The sequence below is a fragment of the Natator depressus genome, chromosome 10, assembly GCF_965152275.1.
Source record: "Natator depressus isolate rNatDep1 chromosome 10, rNatDep2.hap1, whole genome shotgun sequence".
NCBI lineage: Eukaryota > Metazoa > Chordata > Testudines > Cheloniidae > Natator > Natator depressus.
In genome coordinates, this window is record NC_134243.1 from 64,369,184 (window position 1) to 64,386,002 (window position 16,819).

The 16,819-nt window shown below is 39.0% G+C and overlaps 1 protein-coding gene across 4 annotated transcripts in view; it reads right to left on the reverse strand.

Moving 5' to 3' along the window:
- FAM227B (family with sequence similarity 227 member B) overlaps positions 1-16,819 on the reverse strand; it is a 174,035-nt gene that overhangs the window by 143,397 nt on the left and 13,819 nt on the right. For all 4 annotated transcript variants that reach the window (XM_074966386.1, XM_074966382.1, XM_074966385.1 and 1 more), the window contains exons 4-9: positions 13,468-13,535; positions 13,037-13,081; positions 9,329-9,433; positions 5,158-5,256; positions 4,199-4,300; positions 1,068-1,194 (exon numbers count right to left, since the gene is read on the reverse strand). In XM_074966386.1, coding sequence (XP_074822487.1) covers positions 1,068-1,194; positions 4,199-4,300; positions 5,158-5,256; positions 9,329-9,433; positions 13,037-13,081; positions 13,468-13,535 — 546 coding nt within the window. The remainder of the gene's footprint in view (positions 1-1,067; positions 1,195-4,198; positions 4,301-5,157; positions 5,257-9,328; positions 9,434-13,036; positions 13,082-13,467; positions 13,536-16,819) is intronic.

A 16,819-nucleotide genomic window follows, 5' to 3' on the forward strand; every position in this document is an offset into this window, starting at 1 on the left:
CCCCACCCCAGAGCCCGCACCTGCAGCCAGAGCCCTCACCCGCTCCCGCAACCCAGCCCCCTGAGCCAGCCCAGTGAAAATGAGCGAGCGAGGGTGGGGAGAGCAAGAGACAAAGTGGGGGGGATGGAGTGAGCAGGGACAGGGCCTCAGAGAAGGGGTGGGGCATGCACGGGGCCTTGGAGGAGGGGTGGGGCAGGGGCGGGGCAAGGGTGTTCGGTTTTGTGTGAGTAGAAAGTTGGCAATCCTAGTGGTGCATTGCACAGACAGCAGCTCACCCATAAGAAGACATTGATACATATGCCTGAGGATCATTATACAATTGCTGACTAATTCTGCAAAAAAGTTAAATATTTTTACAGGTATACAAAATATACATGTATAACAGCTCCCAGGACCTCTGCAATGAGGCAGAGTGTACAGATTTGATGGTGGCTCGTAAAGTCAGATGAGTTAAGTTAAATGTGTTAAGTGTTGGCATTATGCAAGAAAATTTAATTTCTAAAGTTAATATCCATTCACAAAACCTCAAATTCTATAATGCTGAGGCATTTTAAAGTACCATTAAACATTAAGTCACATTAACTTTTAAAATTAATAATAAATGAATTTACAATTTCATTAATGAATAAAGCTAAAGGTTCTAGACAAGCATACACAAATCCAATTAGCTAAGGTGCAAGTGGAAAGGTACTGAGTTAGATGCAGCTACAAAATAATTGACTTAAATTTATCCTCAGTCAGGTCTAGGTTTATTGTTTCCTTAAATAAGAACATTTGTTCCACAGAGATGATGATGAACAATCAGCTCAAATTATCTCCATTTGTTTTCCAGTCTACTACCAATTGCTTTCCATTCTCTAACAAAGAGCTGGAATTTTGAGATATTAATGCTCCAGACTCAGAAGAGCATCTTTGACAATAGTTTTTCTAGCAATGGATTATTATTAGTAGTAAATACCACTAGTGGGGGTAAAAGTAATAATTTCTGAATGAGGGTAAGATATACTGAAATCTGGATATCCTAATATAATACATTTCAAAAATATATTTAAATTAACTAACAGTACCTGATACCCACTGAAAAATTAAATCCACTAGTCCATCTTTAAATGTATCATCAAAAGATTTACTGGATTCTGGAAATGCTTTACAGAAAGCAACATAGATGACTTGTGACAAACAATCAGGATACACCTGCCAAAATAAGAATTAAAACTGAATATAATAATTATAAGGTTACAAAAAGAGCTTTAGTACTAATTTTATTATAGTTTTCATTCTGTTTACAAAAAAAAATTAAAGCAAAATGCAGTAATGATTGAACTAATGCATTAAAAATAGTTTGTCTTTATTATTTGTATGAAATATTAAACATCTGTGTCAAATATAATAGCAGGTATAATGGTCAATACCTTGCTGAAAACGGTTACAAGTCAAGGTTGGCAGCTAGAACAAGAATTGTAAAATGCTGATTCCAAAAGACTACATTTATAATCTCTAAATGAGTCATTATGGGCTCAAATGAAGCATGGAAGAGTGAATTGGGAATAAAAAACATTGCTTAAGGTTTAAGTAATCACTATATGTAATGAAAAGTTAGCATTTTGGAAAACTTTGCCATGTTTATTTTAGGATCACATTTCATTGGTCACCTATTGTTTGAGCCAGGTATTAATTTCAGATTGCCCACATATTGTTCAAACATTAGAAGTTGTCACTTCTCTTTCTCTCTCACCCATACACACACTGCTCTGTTTTCTCTACCTAGAATATATAGGTTCAGATATATGCATACTAACTTTTGCACCATGTCAGCATTTTTTATAAAGCTAAAAAAAGTCTATTCAGATAACATTTTCATAAGAAAATACGATGCAAACATTTCATTTTAACAATTTAAATCTATGAGTTTATTTTAAATTTCATATCAGGCATATGCAGGCTAAATAAAAACACAGCTGGTGCAACATATCAGTCTGAATTTTAAATGCTAGCACATATCTGGATTCTGGTCCAAGCAATGTCATAATATATGTTGCATACTGAACACTTACACCATACAAATATACATGTAACTATCTCTACTTCTAATTCCTCCATGTGAGTGGGTGGCAACAGGACCCCACCCAGAACACCACCTCATAGACTTGCACATGGCATTTTTAGACCTAATGACTATTTTCTCTTGGTTGATTGTACCACTTTGTGGCTACAGGGCTCACAAATAGAGACACCAACAGGAAAAGTCTAGCCAGAGTAAATTGTTTGTAAAATATACAGAGTGAATGGTGACAAAATAGCCCAGTAATAGCTTAAATGCAGCCCCACACTGGAGGAGTTCCAAATGCCACAGCCTCTCAGAGTCAGAACTACTGGCAGGAAAATCAAGAGTAAGTCCTAGTTTATTGGATGTTCTTTGGTGCTCATCAACACAGTATCTGAGAACCTCAGATAAATTAATGAAATAATCCACATAGCTCCTATGTGAGGAGGAGAATATGAGTATATAGTGTGTCATCTGAGGATCTCAAAATGCTTAACTAATATTAGATAATTGACAGTTTAATTTTAATTGCCCCACTAATCCTAAGGAATGGTGCAACCCCTCTTGTAAGGTCCAGTAGATGACTTTTAGTTCAAGAAGCTGATAATTATGTCCTCAGCATTAACTTACATGTGATTTAGTAGAAATTTGTATTGTGCTTTTCAGTACGAGTATGCTACATAAGGTAACATTTTCAAAAGTGCTTCAAGGCTAGATTCACAAAGGGGACTTAGGTGTTGCAACTCTGAGCCTAACTCCTAGGAGCCCTGCCACCCAGTGGTATTCACAGCACTGAGTTTGGAACCCAGGCTCCTCATACAACACATAGGGAGAGTTAGGCACCTAAGAAAGGGATTTTCAGAAACCAATAGTGAAATGAAGAGGAAAGGGCAGGGAGAAGGCAGGGTTTAGGCATCTAAGCACCTGATCTTATGAGCCTGGCAGACAGGCCAGAGAGAGGTGTGTCTCTCTGCTCAGAATCTCAGACATGAAAACCCTCTCCTGTAGTTAGCCATCTACGCCAGGTCAGCTGCTTAGATAACTCATGCCCTACTTGCCAAAATGCTCTGTATCTCTCTCCTGCTCATTTAGATACCCCTCTCATGCTGGCTCTATATGTCCCTGTTCCCTGAATGTTTTTTGCGCAGGTGCTGTGTTGTGTCCCCTGCACAAACATACACTGCCCCCCCCGCCCCCCGCATCTATCAGTAGCCTGCATCCAGACTTCCCGCTGCAGAGTCTGGCAGGTAACAGGTGTGCTTAGAGCATACCTACAGGATAAGGCCCTGAAGGTGAAGTAGGCATTGTCTTTCCTTCAGGGCTTCGGCTTCAGCTACTGCTCTGAGCAACTTGTTAGCTGTTGGCTGGCAGCAGCACTTAGCCCTGGTCTACACTGGTGGGGGCATCGATCCAAGTTATGCAACTTCAGCTACGTGAATAACGTAGCTGAAGTCGACGTACTTAGATCGACTTACTGTGGTGTCTCCACTACCGTAAGTCAACTGTTGCCGCTCCCCCGGCAACTCGGCCTGCGTCTCTCGTGGCGCTGGAGTACAGGAGTCAATGGGAGAGCGCTCAGGATCGATTTATTGCATCTAGACTAGACATGATAAATCGATCCCCACTGGCTCGATCGCTGCCCGCCAATCCAGCGGGTAGTGAAGACATACCCTTAGACTGCTCTGTAAATGCTTACCAGCAGAAACTTAGGTGCTCAAGGTACCTAGGTAGCTAAAGGGATTAGGTGGCACATGAGCAGTGGCTTGGAAAATGTCAGTGGTGCCTACATAGTGGATTTAGGCACCTATTTACCTGTTTTGGTGCCTAAATCCCTTTAAAAGTCTGACCTTTTGGCCTCTGGTGCTTTTGAAAATTTTCCCTGGGCAGCTGCTGCTCCCTAACTTCTATTTCCTTTGTTCAGCCAGGAAGCCCCTATACAGCTCTCCCAAAACACGTATTGGTTAAGCAAGGGAATGTTTGTGGCTATATGAGTGGGGGAGCTTGTCTCTGTATGCCTTTTCCCTCTGATATACCAATTTCCATGAAATTAATGCATTTTTCCACACCATGTACAAGAGGGAAGAAAAAGAGTCTTACAAACTTGCCAAACTCATATAACTAATCATTGCAACTCATATGTTACCATACCATTACCTGAAAAAAAGCATCTTTAGTATTCCTGGGGACACATAGGAAAAGTGCCATGAAACTTTCTGCAATTCTGTCAAACAAGTAATCTTGATCTTCTTGATTAGGCTTAAAAGGAAAAATCAACATAAAATCAGAAACAGTTATGAATTAACATGATGATGGTCAGAATTTAGGTCCTGACTCAGCAGGGTACTTATGCATGTGAGCAATTCCACTACAGATAATGTAATGACTTACATGTTTAAAGTTAGACCTCTGCTTAAATACCCTGTTGAACTGTGGTCCTAGTAATTTCTTGTAGCAGGTAATCTGATATGAGGAACAATACTGTAATCCATATTCCCAAAGTATTTTTACATTTTGCTGTTTTCTTTCCACCCTTAAATTAACAGTTTTCTTAATGTATTGCGAAAGCTCTTGATTTGGCACAGCACTAAAACACATGCTTAATTTGAAGCATGTGTTTAATCCATCCCTATTAAGCACCACCTTAAATGTTGGGCTGAAGAGCTGTACTGAGTCAAGGTAGCTCACAAACACAGTCATGTACTGTATGAATATTTTCCCTTGGCTCCTCAGTTATGTGCATATTGATAGTGTCAGGTAACAAAAGTAGTGATATTTTTGCTTTATGTTCTTATATTTAATTATTTCAAAACAAAATCTTGCATAAATCTTAGCATCATTAAACAAAGTAAGCAAAGCTAAAGTAAACAGTCAATTCTGGCTTAAAGTTTTATTTTAGTATTCAGTGATCTAAATCTTCTATCTTAAATGGCTCTTCACAAGTAAAACGTATGTCCTCTGAGATCAGGTTAAAGTTAGATGTTTCATTCTGGACCTACATCTGCTCCTGTTGAATCTATCCAATCTATGGATCATGACTTTGTAAAACAAGAAATCTTTATTTTGTACATTTGATTAGAAGAGATGTAAGAATAACTTTTGTTATATGTTTATACCTTAAACTTTTGAAGAAACCACCACCAAAAACAATCCTGTAAAACAGCAATAGATGCTTCTGAGAGAAACAACTTTCGCCAAACTTTAAAAACTTCTCCCTGTTGAAACAAACTTTTTGTTTAATTTATCTATTCAGACTGTGCAAATGCAAAAAGTTAAAGAGCGCAAGTGGTGCACTTCATAACAAAATCCAGCAGATAATAGAAAAATTTCTTAGATTCAGCAAACACGTGAAAAAAACCTCAAAAGGAAAATGCTTAGCTTTAAGTTGAAGAGAAGCATTTTCTTTCAAAATTATCCACTATTGAGTACAACATGGGGTACTCAAGTGGATACAATGAAAGCCTCATATTCTTAAATGCCAAGCATTTGCAGCTTGCATTTGCTTTGACTGGAGATACAGATATTCAGCATATCTGAAACTCAGGTCCTAAATGTCTCAAATTTGGCACTCAGAAACTGAGATACACAAAATTAGTGAGGCCTTAGGTAGTGTTCTTTGCATTTGAATCCTAAAAATGAGTTCAGCACAATGGCAATTTAAAAACAATACCTCAGAGTATAAGAGTACAGTTAGCCAAATCAATAAAGAAGATTCATATATAAGTTCCATTTATTCCCCTCTGCATCAGGTAACAGGTATAAATTATGAACTGTGCATGGTCCCTGTGCAGAAGTACTAGTGAGGTTTTAGAACTGTCCTGATGGGTAGCTCTACAGGGCAAGGTACACATTAACCAATGGTGCTGGAACTAGGGTGCTGGGGATGCGGCAGCACCCTCTGGATTGAAGTGGTTTCTACCACATACAAGGCTTACAGTTTTGTTCAATGGCTTTCAGCACCCCCACTATAAAAACTGTTCCAACACCACTGAAACTAGCCCCAAAATATTACAATTAATGCCATAAAAAGACATTAAAACTCACATAACGGTATTTTTTCAACACTCTTATGTGGAGTGCAATTGCAGTCTTCTAATTTTTTTTTCAAATGAGGCTGTTATTAAAAATTATTACATTACACAAATTGTATTTCTAACGTTAAATTTTTGAAGTAGTTGTTAAATCTGTTACTACCTGATAATAACTGAGGGATTGTAAATATTATGTAATTTATGTACTGAATTTTTCTGGAATTCATGCATTTTGATGGTGTCAGGTTTATTTATTATGGCAGCTATTAATTTCCTGTCATTTCCTGAAGGTAAAGTAGTGTCAGTATGACAAAAAACAGACTTTTTGGAATTGGGGGTGGAACTAAAATTATGGTTTTTGAACTGTCCAAGTCATTTTTTGGTCTATATAGCAGGCTTTCTGACAGCACTGTGTGCCAAACATGCATTCATTAAGTAACTTTTTAAAAAAAAAATTAAACTTTAGAAGTAATGTTCAGTCCCTCAACATATATAGCAGTATATTTCCTTTTGTAAAAGTTATTACCAGCTATTCAGAGTATGATAGTTGACCAAAACACTTATTTGGGATAAGTCTTCAAAGGGTTATAAAAGGTTATAGCTCTGCAGCTCCCATTACAGTCTAGGGATGATTTAGATTAGATAATAGGAAAAAAACCAAACTATAAAGATAGTTAAGACTGGAAAAGATTATCAAGGGAGGTTGTATAGTTCTTGTCATTGGAAGTTTTTAAGAACACGCTAGACAAACATCTGTCAGAGATGGTGTAGGTATTCGTAAACACTTGCACCTTCTTTGTGTCATCTGTTAGTACTGCTCCTTCCCTGTTAAGATTTACACTTTCCTTCATCTTACTTCTAATGTATTTATAGAACCGTTTTATTGCCGTTTATGTCCCGTGCTAGTTGTAACTCATTTTATGCCTCTCTGATTTTGTCCCTACATGCCTGTGCTCTTCTTTTGTACTTATCCTTAGCAATTTGTCCTTGTTTTCACTCTTTGTATGATCCCTTTTTGATTTTCAGGGAATTAGAGAGCTCCTGATAAAGCTATATTTGTTTCTTCCTATCTTTACTCTACTTTGGGATACTTTGCTAATACGGCTTTAATGTTGTCCCTTTGAGAAACTGCCACCTGTCCTGAACTTCTTTTTCTCTTAGATTTCTTTCCCTTGGGACCTTGTCTACCAATTCTCTATGTTTGTTTATCCTCTTCTAAACAAAAGAGGCAGCGGGAGAGTCTACTGGTAAGCGGCATTGAAGCTTCACATGAAGGGCAGATTTTGAACATTGGGAATTTTGTTTCTTCCATATTGTTAGTGCTCCTCTAATGGATGGAGGGGAGAAGTCTAGCCGATAAATTAAATATCTCACACAAAAAATACCTGGTTTTGGTGCCAACTGGCAAAAAGACTAACTAAAACTATTCACTAAGAACTAACTAACTAACTGTAATAACTAACACTAGCACAGAGAAGCAAGTGGACACTGGAGGGGTTCCTTCTTGCTGCCACAGGAGGTAAGAAGGAACTGAGGGACAGCAGGGACCACTCCACCTTTTATGTTCTTGAGTGGGAGGTGCAAGAACATCTAGCAGGCACAGCCCTATTGGGCACTACTGCCCAAAAGAATCCCATTTTGTACAAATAGGGTGCATACGTACCAAGAGCAGAATCCATGTGCACAATCTTTTGGAGAAACAAAGGGCTTGTCTTCACTTAACTGTTCATTCGAGGTGTACCTCAAGTTTTTTCCTAACCTGATTCCTGTATATAAACACAAACCTCTAGCTCAAATCAAGTGGTGCTTTAAATTTGAGCTCGATAGCATATAAGGGAATTTTGGTATGTACGTGTTAAAAGTTGCATGCTGCAGCGCTAGTAATGCAATGGGATGCAGGAACTTGAATTACAACTCATCAGCTTCTAACAGAATCACTCTGATAATCCAATCACTCTCTGTAGTTTGAGTGGTGTTTCCCAGTCCGATCATTCTCACTTCCCTCTCACTTGAGCTTGGCAATTATCAGGACCCCACTTACAGGGCTGGGGTTGAGGCCAGGGCCATGGTTATAAGGGACCTGGTCTGAGTTCAGCCAAGAGGGTTCAAGGCCAGAAGCAGCAGTCAAGTGTCACACCATAGGATCAGGTTGGAATCGAGGTCAATGAGTTGCACCATGTTAGAGACAAGTGAGTCAGCCAAAGTACAGTTAGTAGAACAGAGGCAGGGCAAGATGACACTAATGGAGCAGGAACCAAGACAAGGTGAGGAGTTAGGAGCAGAGCAGGGGACCAGGAACCAAAAGCAAGGCTTGGCATCAGGAGCAGGACTAGGGCCAGGAACCAGCAGTGAGGCAATGGATCAAGAGTGTGTAGCAGGGTCTGTTTGCAGCAGCAAGCTGGAAATCCACTGAGTTGCACAGACAGCCTCCAGATGTTTTCCCTAAGGCAATTAGAGAACACAGTAGGCTCTGCCAGTCAGGACCTCCATGGATGAGACCTCCAGTGGAGCTTGAGCCCATAGGCTCATAGGCTGCTGTTCCCTGCTTCGCCAGACTTGTAGTTTGGCTGTGTGGACAAGGCAGCCACCCAGCAGCCTGCAGACCTGGGTTCCAGGTCCATGGATCCTCACAGCAGGAGTCCTGTAGACAATAGCCTCATGCCCTACACAGGCCTGATTCATTCCCTGAGCACTGTCCATCCTGTGCACTGAATGAGACATGGATCCTGTGCAAAAATACCATGTAATCATGTAATTAAAGACTATACTATAATGCATATACAGAAGGAGGCTGAATTAAGGTTATATAGGCAACCCTAATTCTGGCATTTTGGCCCACATCCCTAAAGGTATTAAGATTCCTAACTCCTATTAATTTTAATGGGAGTTAGGTGCCTAAATCCCTTTGAAGATCTGAGGCTTCCTAACTTCTGAGTCCTTGACTTTGCAACTCTAATGTTATTTTAATGTATTTTCCCTCCAATATAAGAATAGATCAGGTTTGAGACACAAGAAAAAGTTTTGAGGGAAAACGTTCATCGCTGCTCTCTGAGTTGAGCCGGTTGTGTGTATAAATAATGGACTTCACTGTCTAGATTTCTCAATCTGGCATCTTTCATGAATTAAAAAAAACCTAAAGAAAAAATTGAATATGACCATTTTAAAATATACACTTATTTAAGATATAAACCATAAAGATTTGGTGTTATTTTATGTTAGCAGTTTCTATTTAGCAAACTGGAGTAAAGTTACATACTTTGAAATTGTGAGCTTTTATAACCAAGTCCCAAAGTTTTGCTGCTTCCAAGTGTCTTGGTAATTCTGTAAGCTGTTTTAACTTGAAACCTGGGTATCTATAATTCTAAAAGGAAAAAAAATGTTTAATTACTGATTATTACCTTAAGGGTCTCCTGGTAGTTTTTCTTTTTTTGCTGAGAACATATCACTTCAAATGTATCCACCATATATTTTTTCTAAACTGAATTTGAAGGCACTTACCCCACAATGGAAATGTTCCATTGTTGGGAATCCCATTCTTTCAGTAGTATTTTCTTTACTGATTGCTTTCTCTGATTGTCTAGATTCAGTGAGAGGTCCAGGTATCAATCAGTCAAGGTACAGCAAGAAATTGCTGCCTGATCATTAGTAAATGTTTTGCATCCCTATGGTTCTGTCTCAAAAATTACTTCCCCCACAAGATATAGAGTAAAACCCTGTCAAGGTGTTTTGCTTTGTTTTTTTTATTTAAGTCAGTAGTTCAGTTTGAGATCATATTTTGCCATTTCCCAGACCCTGCCTTCATTTCCTTGTTGAAGCTAGTCACTGCAGAGTCATTCTGTTAATTGTATGGCAAGTGCATAATAGATAGTGTCCCAGCAGAGGCTATGGACATAGCTAAGAAAACAATTCTCCTTCTCCCTGACATCACCCTCATATAATTTGAACTTTCTGTATGTTTTTTATTTCACGCTAGGAAGTGGGTCAGTTTGTATTTCAGAGTACAGAAAGCAAAATAAAAATAAGAAGAATGCTTAGAATTTACATAGCACTTTATGTGTTCAAAGCTCTATGCAGATTTACCACTCTATGCAGACAGACTGTAGATCAGGATAGGTTGTAGATCCTTGATGATGCGTTGGAGAGGTTTTAGTTGGGGGCTGAAGGTGACGGCTAGTGGCATTCGGTTATTTTCTTTGTTGGGCCTGTCCTGTAGTAGGTGACTTCTGGGTACTCTTCTGGCTCTGTCAATCTGTTTCTTCACTTCCGCAGGTGGGTACTGTAGTTGTAAGAATACTTGATAGAGATCTTGTAGGTGTTTGTCTCTGTCTGACGGGTTGGAGCAAATGCGGTTGTATCGTAGAGCTTGGCTGTAGACAATGGATCGTGTGGTGTGGTCTGGGTGAAAGCTGGAGGCATGTAGGTAGGAATAGCGGTCAGTAGGTTTCCGGTATAGGGTGGTGTTTATGTGACCATCGCTTATTAGCGCCGTAGTGTCCAGGAAATGGATCTCTTGTGCGGACTGGTCCAGGCTGAGGTTGATGGTGGGATGGAAATTGTTGAAATCATGGTGGAATTCCTCAAGGGCTTCTTTTCCATGGGTCCAGATGAAGAAGATGTCATCAATATAGCGCAAGTAGAGTAGGGGCATTAGGGGACGAGAGCTGAGGAAGCGTTGTTCTAAGTCAGCCATAAAAATGTTGGCATACTGTGGGGCCATGCGGGTACCCATAGCAGTGCCGCTGATTTGAAGGTATACATTGTCCCCAAACGTGGGGACAGAGCGAGAAGAGTACCCAGAAGTCACCTACTACAGGACAGGCCCAACAAAGAAAATAACCGAATGCCACTAGCCGTCACCTTCAGCCCCCAACTAAAACCTCTCCAATGAATCATCAAGGATCTACAACCTATCCTGAAGGACGACCCATCACTCTCACAAATCTTGGGAGACAGGCCAGTCCTTGCCTACAGACAGCCCCCTAACTTGAAGCAAATACTCACCAGCAACCACACACCACACAACAGAACCACTAACCCAGGAACCTATCCTTGCAACAAAGCCCATTGCCAACTGTGTCCACATATCTATTCAGGGGACACCATCATAGGGCCTAATCACATCAGCCACACTATCAGAGGATCGTTCACCTGCACATCTACCAATGTGATCTATGCCATCATGTGCCAGCAATGCCCCTCTGCCATGTACATTGGGCAAACTGGACAGTCTCTATGTAAAAGAATAAATGGACATAAATCAGATGTCAAGAATTATAACATTCATAAACCAGTCAGAGAACACTTCAATCTCTCTGGTCACTCGATTTCTGATCTCAAAGTGAGTATCCTTCAACAAAAAAAACTTTGAAAACAGACTCCAACGAGACTGCTGAATTGGAATTAATTTGCAAATTGGATACAATTAACTTAGGCTTGAATAGAGACTGGGAGTGGTTGAGTCATTATACTAAGTGAAACTATTTCCCCATCCGATGAAGTGAGCTGTAGCTCACGAAAGCTCATGCTCAAATAAATTGGTTAGTCTCTAAGGTGCCACAAGTACTCCTTTTCTTTTTGCGAATACAGACTAACACGGCTGTTACTCTGAAACCTATTTCCCCTTGTTTATTCCTCCCCCCCCCGCCCCGACTGTTCCTCAGACGTTCTTGTTAACTGTTGGAAATGGCCCACCTTGATTATCACTTCAAAAGGTTTTCTCTCCCCCCCACCCCACTCTCCTGCTGGTAATAGCTCATCTTAAGTGATCACTCTCCTTACAATGTATATTTTTTCATGGTTTGTGTGTATATATAAAATCTCCTCACTGTACTTTCCACTTTATGCATCCGATGAAGTGAGCTGTAGCTCACGAAAGCTTATGCTCAAATAAATTGGTTAGTCTCTAAGGTGCCACAAGTACTCTTTTCTTTTTGCGAATACAGACTAACAGGGCTGCTACTCTGAATACCATTTTTGTGAGCTAAGTGGGCTCTGATCTAGTGATGTCAATAAAATTACTCATGCAACTCCGGTGAGCAGGTTTTGGCCCTTAACTTTAGACAAGTCTCAGAAGAACAGAGAACCTGATTTGCTATTTTTACATGTATCAGTAATATTTTTCTTAACTTAATTAGCTCAGTTATAAATACATTATTGTGTTGTCACAGAAGTTTAGATCTGTTCTTATTTCATACTATCTCCATTAAATTTGCTCAGTTAATATTTTAGTGCTTAGTTTCACAACACTGACACCTATCACTAACTTTATTTATGTAAGTAATCACATTGATGCTTCAAATGGAGCAGTCAGACTCCCTGACTGTCCCAGTGGTGCCTCGTGTGCTCTTACCAGTCAGATTTGGTTAAAGGCTCCTTTAACTTATGGCAGGAGCAGAAGCAGACTCATAGGTGGCTGGAGAAAATATTCTTGGGGCAGGGAGGCTCAGCAGGGGCATATCCATAAGTGGGCCTAGGTGGGCTATGGCTCACGTAGTTAGCACCCGAGTAAGCCCTCCATCATACCAGTAGTGAAGGAGCTCCTTCTGGCAGAGATCAATTTTGGGGAGACTGAGTCCCCTCTATCGTTAGCTACCCACTGCCTATAAGCAGCCCCAGGAATCAGGAGAATATAAAACTGACACACACCCACTTTTGCTTCCCCCATAAGTTCTTCATTAAGCACACCTTAGAAAGATCCAAAAATTAGGCTCCAAGTATTCATACATGACATGTCAATTAAATCAAATTAAATCAACACACTCACACCATATTTGGATTTTCCATTATGCTGTATATCTAAATGTATATCACTAATAAAAATGATATTGAATCTTTAATATATATATTTGGGGCCTAATTCTGTATTCTTTTCTTTCCCTAAATTGCCACTAATTTACACACTATTGACACAATATATTGGTTTGATATAATACTGTAATCTATTTTATATGCTTAGCAAACTTACCTTTACATTTTTTCTGCTTGATTCCTCAGGGATATATTTATCAATCTGAAAAATGTTTTAAACAAACATTCAAAACTAATGTTAAATGCACTTCGTACCATGAATTAAACATCTTGTATTCTCAGATGAAGGAAAACACTTTCAGCTGATGACATATTACAAGTCAGAACTTAAAATAGCCCAAGTATGACTTCAAATTGAAAAACATGGCCTGTGACACTCAAAGGCTTTAGGTCTTATCTACATTACAGAATACTGTGTGACAATATAAAGAACGATCATATTTTTGAGTAGGTTTATCTGTGTGATTATACAGGGTGGGCCACAGTCTCAGTCTAAGATACAAGATAGAGGCCCCTTTGAAAATTTGGTTTTCACTGTCTAAACCTGTAACAGAATGAAAAAAAAAAAAAGTAAAATAAATAGTATACCTTTGTTTTCCTCATCTTGCCTGTTTGAATCGAAATTTCTTCTGAAGCAATACGTTGAGTATCAGTGGCTTTAAAAAAAAAAAAGAGTAAGATTTAGCAACAAAATAGTCACCTCTGTTTTTTCAGCTTCAGGACAAATTCAAAATCTTGACCAAACTAAGGCTCCAAACATGGAAATACTTATGTGCTTAACTTTATTCAGTATGTAGTCCTACTGACTCATCTTTGAGATGAATAGTAGGCTCAATAAGACTCACATTTCCTTTATGTATATCTCATCTTCTGTTTAAGAACTACATTTGTGGAGGACGTGACAGGCTGAAGTCTCATTCTTGCAAAGACGTTTGTATATACAGTACTTTACTCATACAAAGTTAAGCTCATGCACAAGTTTTTACAGGATGAGGGCCTAAGCTTGTTCCTTTTTATTCTAAATTGACACTGGACACATGCATTTGCAACTGGAAGTTAAGGGTTACATTTTAACTGAACAAAATGAACACTTTAATACACTGTGAGCAAACTGCTGTTAAGAGTCATTGCCCATGTCTAACACCTCCAGCATATTCACTTTACAAATTTAAAAAACACATTATCCAATTGCATTTATTTTGCACCTATTTGTTCTTTATCAGATGGAATAAAGAGGAGAGTCCACCCCGAGAACTTAAAGGGAGTGGTACCTTTCTTTTAAGTTTCTGACATTCAGGGGAGTTTGCACAGCTGTGGAATTCTGTGTATTTATGAATTCTTTACAATTAATGTTTTTTGACTCACAATACCAACACAAGGAATTAATCCAATTTTACAAATAGAGGACTGAACCACAGAGTGATTAAGGGCTTGTCTACATGGTGGGGTAATACACTCTGTGGGACTTTGATTTCTAAAGCACACTAACATGCTGTACATTAATTAGTCCATGTAGACCCTGCAGGTGCACACTAAAGGTTCCTAGTGCTCTTTTAAAGCATACTAACAGGGTCTACATCGACCACTTAATGTGCAAAACTTTAGTGAGCTTTAGAAATCACAACCTGATAGAACACACTACCCTACCGTGTAGATAAACCCTAAGTGCCCAGCCCCATACTTAACCAGAAGATTATCCTTGTGGGGTTGGGGGGGGGAGAGAAGCATGAAGCATTAGTGTTTAATGCCTTGTCATCAATTGTCATCCATGAACTTTTTCTGAATTTCCACCATGTAAACCTTTACTTCATACTTTGTACTTTTCTTGCCATTTTGCAGGGCACAAAACTCAACTACCACATATTATTCAGAAAAAATACCACTTCCAAAAAGTATCATTAGCTGCAGCTTAGGAAGTGTTGACTATCTGCTTTGATATAATTTGTAACTACCTACGTGTTACTTTTGGGTCAAACAAACAATGTCTCCGTTAGGATATAGATATTCAGGCCTATCTGTAAAGGCCTATACTCTAAGAATTTAGGTGTATTCTTATCACTTGGCTAGTTATAGAGGTATAAAAGAAAGAATCAAATCACTGTCTGCTGGTGTAAGGTCCTTCTCTTACTGTGACAGTCTGAGGCCCTGTTCTTAGGCTAAGGCCTTTGGCTAAGCAACAGAGGCAGCCATAAGCTGGGAAGCGACGGTCACATCCCAACCTAGTCACATTGAAATAAGGTCCTATTGGGCTGTTAGGAATACAATCCTGTCCTGATAATGCGTATCACCTCCAGAGAAAGGGAAGTGCCTAGAAAATGTAAAAGAAAACTTAGTTTGATAGCATCCTGTCTGGCAAGAACTCACTTATCAATAGCTGGGATGTGAAATCCTCACTTCTGTATTGTTTTGTCATTATAGTTCCCACTTTGCTATTGTTTGTCTGTACAATCTCTGTCTGGTTCTGTGATTGTTCCTGTCTGCTGTATAATTAATTTTGCTGGGTGTAAACTAATTAAGGTGGTGGGATATAATTGGTTACATAATCATGTTACAATATGTTAGGACTGGTTAGTTAAATTTCAGGAAAATGATTGGTTAAGGTATAGCAAAGCAAAACTCAAGTTTTACTATATAGTCTGCAGTCAATCAGGAAGTGAGGGGGAGGAATGGGAGCAGGGAATGCGGGTGGGGAAATTGGAATCAGTTTGGCTAAGGGCCGGAATGGGAACAGGGACACAGGTGTAAGGCTCTGTGGTGTCAGAGCTGGGAAGGGGGAAACTAAGGAAGGAAACTGAAATCATGCTTGCTGGAAGTTCACCCCAATAAACATCAAATTGTTTGCACCTTTGGACTTCAGGTATTGTTGCTCTCTGTTCATGCGAGAAGGACCAGGGAAGTAAGTGGGTGAAGGAATAAGCCCCCTAACAGTCTCTGACTTAACAGAACACAGCAGTTAAGTACATGTTCAAGTACTCTGCTGATTTGGGACTAATTTTAGGGATTCAGTGGCTGGCTCCACTCAGTCACTTTTAAGTAAGTGGCAAGCTTTCTTTCAACAGTTTTTCCATAGTTTTATTGTTGTTAGCACCTCATAATGTCATTGCAATGCCTAATTTAAAATAAATTTTAGCAAACAAACCAATTCAGGATTTATTAAGCAAGAAGTCATGAATGAAACAATTGTATCATGGGAAAACAAAACAAAACTTTTTTCAAAAGTTAGGGTGCTTGAAGTCCTGAAATTCATAAATCAAAATATTTGAAGAAAATGATAATATATTGTATATCAGGTAGCCCAACAGGATACAATGAGCATTCCCAGACTTTGAAAAATCAGGATGAATTTATATATAATTGTGTGGATATATCTTAGGAAATACTATAACTAATATTCAAAGAGTGTTCATCAGAAAAATAATAAAATAACATTTTTCTATGAACATGGAATTGAGTATTTTGTCATTGCAGTGAAGAAGCCAAGCAGAAATAATTAGATTTCAGCTCACAGATAAATTAATAAATCAATTGACAATCCTACTGTATCTACAATATCAGGACCACATCTCCCAGGAAATTCCAATATATACATAATGCAGAAAATAATACTGAAATCAGTTTACTAATATTTTCAAGGTACAAAATTTCATAAAATAGTAAATATAAAAGATAAATACTGGACAAGATTCTCAGCTGATGTTTACTGGCATATCTCTGCTGAAGTCAATATCAGTTTATCTAGTTAAATATTCAAACACAATTATTTAGTTGCAATAATGATATCCCTGCAGCCATAGCAATTCAAGGTACATCAGCTAAGCTACTTCTAAGGAAAACCAATGTGCTACATGACACGGTGCTGATGATTCAAGAAGTGGCCCTCCCCTTTCTAACCCACTATTGAACCAGAGGCCCAGCATGGACTGACAATGCATTGCTGGAA